The sequence below is a fragment of the Artemia sp. Qi Xiang Cuo genome, chromosome 4 (assembly GCF_049724085.1).
Source record: "Artemia sp. Qi Xiang Cuo chromosome 4, ASM4972408v1, whole genome shotgun sequence".
Taxonomy (NCBI): domain Eukaryota; kingdom Metazoa; phylum Arthropoda; class Branchiopoda; order Anostraca; family Artemiidae; genus Artemia; species Artemia sp. Qi Xiang Cuo.
In genome coordinates, this window is record NC_142797.1 from 74116938 (window position 1) to 74125840 (window position 8903).

Genomic DNA, 8903 nt, shown 5'->3' on the forward strand with positions numbered 1-8903 from the left:
CCTCCCGCCCTTCACGCCTTTGAGGGTATCGGATGGATAAACCCATCCGATAAAAATTTGAGGTGACAGTTTTGTTAAAAAAAGTTCAACCATCAGATATTAAAACTCCAGGGCCGACACATCCCCCCAGGGACAGGCGTTGTAATTTATACTCTGGGGATATATATGGTTCTTATAGAAAGGATACTCGTGTAAACTTCAGAGAGTGCTCATTTGATTGAAAAGAGTCAAAAGAGACCGAAGCTTAATTAGTCCCCCACGTCCTTTTTCCCCAAACCCATCCGATAAAAATTTTTAGATAGTAATTTTTTTTTAAATAGTTCAAACATCAGATAATAAAACTCCGAGGTTGACACAAACCCATTTTTTCACTTTGATATTGGTATTTTGATACCAGATTTGATAATTTGATGAATATTGGATTTTTTTTTTAAGTTTGATTTTGAAATAATGAATTTTTAAAAAATTAAATTTTTTACAATAAAAAACGAACAAAAATTAATTAAAAAAAAAATTCCGAAAAATAAGTTTTTAAAAGAAAAGTAAAGGCCATTTTAAACTTATGATCAGCAGATACAAATAGTTTTTAAAATTCAAACACAAAACGACCAGATATTACTATTAAAGAATAAATGAAACCCAAAACGAACAGAAATTAAATAAATAATCAATGCAAAAACATACAACAAGTATTATATAAATGAATAAATAGATCTTAAAGCGAGTAATGCTTATATTAAAATCAAGCTTAAAACGAAAAAAATATTTTTCTATTGAAGTATAATTGAAACTTAAAACGAACAGAAATTGAACAAACAATCAATGCAAACAAACATACAATAGATATTAAAGTATATTAATAAATAAATCTTAAAATGAGTGAAACTTAAACTGAATATTCAAATAAAGCTTGAAACGCACAAAAATCACTACAAACAAGAGTTTAGGTATGACCTCCTTCTCTCACTGTAAAAGTCTAAAACCTACTGCGTCATTGGCGCTTAACTGAAAACTATATGCGTCTTGAACAGTCTTGGAAAATATTAACAACATCAAATTGAATATTTGATGTATAATAATATTTTATGTTGAAAGATCCATCAGTTCAAGAATTTATTTCACTGTAATTTTATTTTTATTTTCAATGTTGTAAGAACTGGAAAAGAAAATATTTTTTAATATAATTCGTTTTCAGTTAAGCGCCAATGACGCAGTAGGCTTTTGGTTTTTATTTACAGTTAGGAAAGGAGGAAAGTGTCCAAACACTTCTTTGAAGGGAAATTATATTCGTCTTTAACAACTTTAAAAAGAGCTAATAAATTAAACTGAATATTTGATGTATAATTATATTAATTGCTGAAAGCTCATCAGTTCAATATGTTACTATAATTTTAATGTTTATTTTCAATATTAAGTACAAAAGAAAATATTTGTCATAAAATTGGTTTTCAGTAAAGCGCCAATGACACAGTAGGTTTTAGACTTTTACAGTGAGAGAAGGAGGTCATACCCAAACTCTTGTTTGTAGTGTTTTTGTTCGTTTCAAGCTTGATTTGGATATTCAATTTAAGTTTCACTCGTTTTAAAATTTATTTATTAATTTACATTAATATCTATTGTATGTTTGTTTGCATTGACTGTTTATTTAATTTCTGTTCGTTTCAAGTTTCATTTATACTTCAATAGGAAAATATTTTTTTGTTTAAGCTTGATTTTCATATTCAATCTAAGCATTACTCACTTTAAGATCTATTTATTCATTTATATTATTACTTGTTGTACATTTTTGCTATGATTGTTTATTTAATTTCTGTTCTTGTTGGGTTTCATTTATTCTGTATTAGTAATTTCTGGTCGTTTTGAGTTTGAATTGTAAAAGATATTTGTATCTGCTGAGCTTAAGTTTAAAATAGACTTTACTTTTCTTTGAAAAACTTATTTTTCGGAAAGTTTTTTTTTAATTAATGATTCTGTAAAGGGTTACAATAAATATTGATTTCCGGTTGAATGAACTTCCTCCAAAGCTTATAGGACATTGCTTTCCATAGAAGCTTTATATGTTAACGACGGGCTGCTAGTATAACTTACGTCCCTTTCCCCCAGGGCGGGGCATATTCAAACCAAGAACTATAGCTGTTTGACATTTGGACGATTTTGGAAAAAAATGGCTAACTCAAAATTTTAACTGTAAGCATTTAGAAAAAAAATTCGCGGAGGGGGGGATGCTTACTTTCCAATTATTCTTGACTTTTAAAAACGAAGCTATAACTTTCAATTTAATTCGAATGAGGCTTTTCCAAAGGCTATACGATTACCCCTTTGATAAAAGCCTTATATATGAACAATGGACAGCTTACATAACTTACAGCCCTGATTAAATGAACCCATCCGAAGTTTACAATTCATGTTTGCACCTGTTATCTTTATGTTTGTAAGATATAGTTAATTTTAATTTTTATTCGTTTGGGGTTTTGTTTATTCTTTAACAGTAATTTCTGGTCTTTTTTAGTTTTAATTATAATAAGAAAAGATTTCTGTTGGCCTTTGCTATAGGCTAGTTGCTTATAGCAGCTAGATCCAAGGGCTAGTCACCATTAGATCACTTTTGATTCTTAAAAAGTGAACTAGAACTTTCAATTTCCAATCAAACGAGCCCTCTCTGAAGTATATACGAGCATCCCTTCCATAAGAGCCATATATGCCCAATATTTTTATTTCATGGATTTTGGGAAAAAAGGGTTCGGGACAGGGGCCTAGTTGCCGTCCGATCTCTTTTGACTCTTAAAAAGTGAACTAGAACTTTCACTTTCCAAAAAAATGAGCCCTCTCTGAAGTTTATATGATTTTTAATAGTTTCCGTTATCTAACCCTTGAACTATTTTTAACAAAATAGCTATGCAAAATATATACCTGATGTATTTTAGAAAAAGGGTGAAAGGGGGGGGGGTAATTTCCTTCCAATCTTTTTGTAATCTTAAAAAGTGGACAAGAACTTTCACTTTCCTAACAAATTAGCCCTCTCTGAAGTAATTGCGTGTATCCCTTCTATAAGAGCCATATATGCCCCCCGAGCATAACTTACAACGCCTGCCCCCGGGCCCTGGAAGGTTGTGTTAACACCAGAGTTTTGTATGACAAGGAGCGTTCACGCTGTTAAGCTAATGGAGTCGGACACGACCGCTAGCACTGTTTACCAAAGGAGGCTCGAGGCGAAAGATATGCATCGTTAATCAGAAATAGATTTGACACGACCCGTAAACACTGCTCACTGAATGAAGCTAGGGACGAGCAAGTGAACTGTGTGCCAAAGAGGATTAAATTCAGATTGTATGCACTGTTTATCAAAAGGGATGGAAGATAAAGCTATTGTACTCTTGACCAAAGCAAAGTTAGAGCATAAGTGCTATTTACTAGAGGTAGGCAGCAGCGATTGCGCAGAGTAGACACTGTTTATGAATAGTGAGAATAGGTAAAGCGTACAAACTTTTGACCGTAAAGAGTCGCAGATGGAGTGATTGGGCCATTGACCACGGGGTTTCAAAATAGTATTAAGTCAAAATAGGTGCAACCTGCTCATAGCTGCAAATTTGAGGGAGAGAAGGTCAGATGGAGCATGAGCCAAAGGGGGCATTGTTGGCCAAAGGGACATAAAACGCAACGAACTTACTGCTTACCAAGGATTCTGAAATGGATCGTACGTAGTCTTTACTAAAATATTATCAGAAATAGAGCATAGGCAACGTTGGAAAAGGGTATTGGAGAGAAGCCTATACGCCGATGATCACAAAGTGCACGGGATGGATCATATGCTTCAAGTACTGTTTGGTGTAATTTCAAAATATAATTTTCTAGCAAATAAAGGTTCATCGCTTATCAAAATTAGTAACACTGACTGTCTTACCTGAGGAGGCAACCCTGCAACCGTGGCATAAGCTAACCCTTGAGGTACAACTGTAAGACCAACAGAACACCCAGCAATAATATCAGGTAAAATGTAGCTTGGTTTGTATTCTGGAAGCCACTGCAGGATAGGCAGTCGTTTGTACAGTGTTTTCTTGCGACATATATTTTTTGCCAGTCGTTTGATATACGGTTCCTTATAAGAATCTGGGAGTCCCTCATCCAAAATCTAAGAAAAAAATGATAAGATACTTTGTCATTATATACTTACAAAGGTAAGATAAACACCCTGAGGATAGCGTGGAGAAAGGGGGTGGAAAAAGTGAAGTTCGTTCAATGAGGGAAATTTTATTACCTGGCCCTTAAAAAAATATTTATCAAGAAGATTGCTGATGGTATTTTTGTGTCTCTCTTTGGTGGAAAACTAAAAGCATTAAAAGTTGTTTATCGATTTTTAGTTATCTTTTATCGAGTAGTTGTTGCTAATTAACACATACTATTTTCTCAGTTACTATGCATTATATGTAGACTAAAATAACATGAAATTAAATTTTTAGGGAATAAAAATATTAAAGATTCGCTGAATGCATTTGGGGTCTTTTTTCAATGGGAGACAATGGCGGTGATGAAAGTTTGAGTGAAATTATAGGGGTCACGTCATTCCCAAAGGCATAATTTTTGAACCCCTCTGAATCAAATGACTTTGTCAAAATTTTGGTAAAATCTTGTTTTAAAAAGAGGCATGAGAGGAGGAATAGTTGAGTTCTGAGTTCTTTATTTAACAATAAAATTCATAAACAAAAAACTACTTCAACATAATCTCCCACATAAGGTTCCATGGCTGGGAAAGAACTGGGGAGACAAAAATACCACCACAAAAAATATAAACAAAATCCAAATAAATCCAGTCGCCCATCTTAGTAATTCCCAAAATGACAAGCTAGGCAGGGGGTAGCGCATGATCTCAGCAATTCAATCAAATATCCAACTCAATCCAAAGAACATGAACTCCAAGAGACCAGCCCTCCAATCATTTTTGGTCACTTAAATAGGACACTAGGACTTCCTATTTCCGTTCGAATGAGCCTTCTTTCAATCTTCTAGGACTGTTTGTTTGATACGATCACCCCTGGGGGATAAACAGATAAACACACATCCACGATCAATCTTCTGGCAAAAAATACAAAATTCCATATTTTGGTAGACAAGAACTTGAAACTTCGACAGTAGGGTTCTTTGGTATGTTGAATGTGATTGTGTGATTTCTAAAAATTTTTTGAATTTTGGGAGGTGATTCCCCCCCTCCTTTTTTGAAATTCAGGCATATGATGGTAGCTTTTAATGGATCATATTATACTTAATTACTTTTAAACATTTGGAATCAGCATAATAAACCAATTCTTTTGTTATATCTATTGTTTTCAAAATCCTGCTTTCTAGAGTTTTGGTTAATATTGTTTCGAGTCCTTCCTTGCCTAAAGTTTTTACCACATTGTGAGTTCAGGATGCTAGAATAGGTTTAAATGTTAATGTTCAGAAAACTAAGACACTAAGGTTAGGAGTAAGTGAAGATGAAAAGGTGACGTTGGGTAACGAAAAGATTGACCAGGTGGACAGCTTCACTTACCTTGTTAGTATTATTAGTTTAGACGATGGGAGCAGTGAAGATGTTAAAAGTAGAATAGCCAAGGCTCAGGGTGTTTTTTCACATTTAAAGCAAGTTTGGAAGAATAGAAAAATAAGTCGACAAACCAAGATTACAATACTGGAACCTACAGCGATGACAGTGGTCAAATATGACTCTGAAGCATGGGTGCTCCGAAAAGCGGACGAAGATTCGTTCGATGTTTACCAGAGAAACTACCTACGGATTATTCTGAGTACCCGTGACTGACCGTATTTCAAACAGTAGGCTGTACGAAAAGTGCGGATCAATCCCGCTTTCTAGGGCTATAGTTGAGACAAAGGTTGAGATGGCTCGGGCACATTCTGTGGTTGAAGGATGACAGATTGCCAAAGATTGTTCTTTTTGACCAAAAGTCTTGGGCTGAACGGAAAACTGGTTGTCCGCGGTTGGGGTGGGAGGATGCCGTAAAGAAATATTTAAAGGAAATGGGAACTTCGTAGGAGGGTGTAAAGAAGGAGGCTTTGTATATACTGGGATGGAGGAGGAGCGTGCGTAGCTGTGTTGGCCTCAGGTGGCATGGTGCTGCGGTGAGTTGCTAGTAGTTAGTAGTAGTTGCAGTTGCTGCAGCAAATCACCTAAGGCCACTACAGCTGCGCAAACTCCTCGAACATCCTAATCTATTCAAAATCTCCCTCTTTACACTTCCGAAGAAGTTTCCAGTTCTCTTGAATCTTTCCTTACGACATCCTCCCAGCTCATTGGGGGATGAGCTATTTTTTGTTCAAATGTAGACGGATGGCCGACGAGGACAATCTTTGGCTATCTATCATCCTTCATCCACAGAAATTTGTTAGCCATATCATCATTTCTATCATTATAGCCCTCGAACGCGGGATTGAAACAAATTTTTCATCTAGCTTACTATTTGAGATTCGGTCAGTCGATCGGGTTCCCAAGAAATCCCCTGAAATCGTCTAGCAACTCCTTTTTCAGTTTCGGAGTGCCCAAGCTTCAGAACTATACATGACCACTGTCATATCTGTAGCTTCCTATATTCTAATCTTGGTCCACAGACTTATGTTTCTATTCTTCCAAACTTTTTTTCAGCTGTAAAAATCTTCATGGGCATTGGCTGTTCTATTTTTAACATAGTCACTGCACCCAACTTCTTCACTAATTAAATTAAAAAAAAACAAGTTTTTGACACTGAAAATAAGGAGCGAAATTAAAACTTAAAACGAACAGAAATTATTCCGTATATGAAAGGGGCTGTCCCTTCGTCAACACCTCACTCTTAACGCTGAAGTTAGACTCTTTCTCATAACTTTATTTCTTAAACAATAGAAAACTTTAGCGTAAAGAGAGAGGTGCTCAGGAGGGGATAGCCCCTTTCATATGCGGAATAATTTCTGTTCGTTTTAAGTTTTAATGTCACTCCTTACTTTCAGTTTAAAAAATACTTGTTTTTCTTATTTCATTTTTAAACTTTTGAATTAATGCAGGTTTTGATTTTAGCTCACCGTACATGAATAATTAAAACAAAATTTGCACATTAGGCTAATTTTACTTTTATTTGGCTTTCTCGAAATTTGTTTAATTTTATTTACGAACGTTTTTATTAGAAATAAATAAACATAACTTACGAATTAACTTACGTAACGAACTTCTATATTCATGTTTTTTTAATACGTATATTAGGGAGTTCACCAGTAGAGTAGTAGGTTCCATTTCTAGACCTTTATGTTCCTTCCCGTGTAGTTCTGGACTTTGTATACGCCGTTTCAAAGAGATTCCTCTCTGTGTTATTCTGGACCGTGTATACACCTTTTCAAAGAGTGTGAGTAGCCCCTCGCATCTAGGTAATACTTCTATAGAAGCTCTACACCTTTTCAAAGAGATTCAGGTTAAGTGGGTATAATCTGGTTTGGTTTGCTATTGCGAGAGGACTCAAGCGATTTCTTTCTTTGTCATGAGATTTACGTAATTAATTAAACCTGTATTATAAAACCAGCGTGTCTTGTTTCGTTGTAATGCAATTATTTTTTGTATATACAAAAAGGGGTAATGAGATATTAGAGCATTTGAAAAAAAGGTGTAATTAATGTTGAACAGGTGTAATAACTTCTTTAGTTTACGAGATTTGCGACTTTTTTGCGAAAAGGTATCAGTTAAATACGAAGTCGGTTACACGGGGATTAGTTAACTGGGGTCAAGTTGCATGGGAAGTTCAATAGCACGAGGGGGTCAGTTGCATAGAGGAGTTCAGAAGCTTGTGATTCAGTTACATGGGGTCGGTGGTCGTTATAATATACAAGTTCTATTTGAACAGTGTTGTGAGATCCCCTACCACACCCCCAAAGGACTCCGATACCACCCAACCCAACCCCGGGATTAGCGAAGTTAATCTGTGGTCGTTTCATCTTTGGTATTATTTGATTCATTGACTGTTTGATCAATGACCCTAACTTTAGATATATTTTTTTTTACGTGAAATACTATTGTTTCATTTCTTTTATTTTAAAAAATTTTGTAATAAAATATAATAAAGTTTGGGTGGGGGGGGAGGAGGGGGCAAAAGTAGGTATGTGTGCAAAATTTTGTATTATAGAGACCGTTGTCCCCTCTGTCACAGAGGAAAGTAAGCTCCTCAAACCAGTCCCTTGCCACTGACTGACAGGGGTGAATCCGGGGAGAGGGTTAAAAGTTCTAGTGCCCTGTTTAAGCGACCAAAAAACTGAAGGGGCAACTAAGCTCCATTCAATGCTCAATTTCCCCAAAGTTATAGGGGTCGTGTGTGTCTCATTGGGCTATGTGTATCTCTTTGGGAGCGTTTGAATCTTTTGGTTACTAAAGTATTATATTTTTATAATGTTTTTGGATATTCGATTAGGATTAACTTAACTTCATTCCTTGAGTGTTGTCGGGAGTAACACGTAAGTACCAAATTTTGAGTTCACTGCAGGGGATTTTCCACAAGGTTCAGTAGCACGAGGGGTTCAGTTGTATGGAGGAGTTCAGAAGCTTGGGATTCAGTTACATGGGGTCGATGATCGTTATAATACACAAGTTCTATTTGAACAGTGTTGTGAGATCCCCTACCACACCCCCAATTTGTCAAGACCTGAATGCTAAGCGATGGACATGAACTCGATTGAGAACCCATTGTGAAAATGAAAAAAAAAAAAAAAATAAAAAAAAAAAAAAAATAAAATATAGGTTACTTCTGTATGGAATAAGTTCTAAAGCGAGAGTGAGTAGCTGGGACGAAATTTTTTTTGGAAGTGCCCGCCTCACCTGCCCAGAGTCTCAGGCAAGTGACCCTAAATTAGAAAAAGTGGAAATTGACTCAGATTTTCTAAACTGAGCATAGAATTGA

At 35.5% G+C, this 8903-nt stretch overlaps 1 protein-coding gene across 1 annotated transcript in view; it reads right to left on the minus strand.

Moving 5' to 3' along the window:
- Window positions 1-8903, minus strand: part of LOC148953425 (sodium-independent sulfate anion transporter-like) — a 134230-nt gene that overhangs the window by 119561 nt on the left and 5766 nt on the right. The window contains exon 2 of the mRNA XM_089087957.1: window positions 3902-4129. Coding sequence (XP_088944083.1) covers window positions 3902-4129 — 228 coding nt within the window. The remainder of the gene's footprint in view (window positions 1-3901; window positions 4130-8903) is intronic.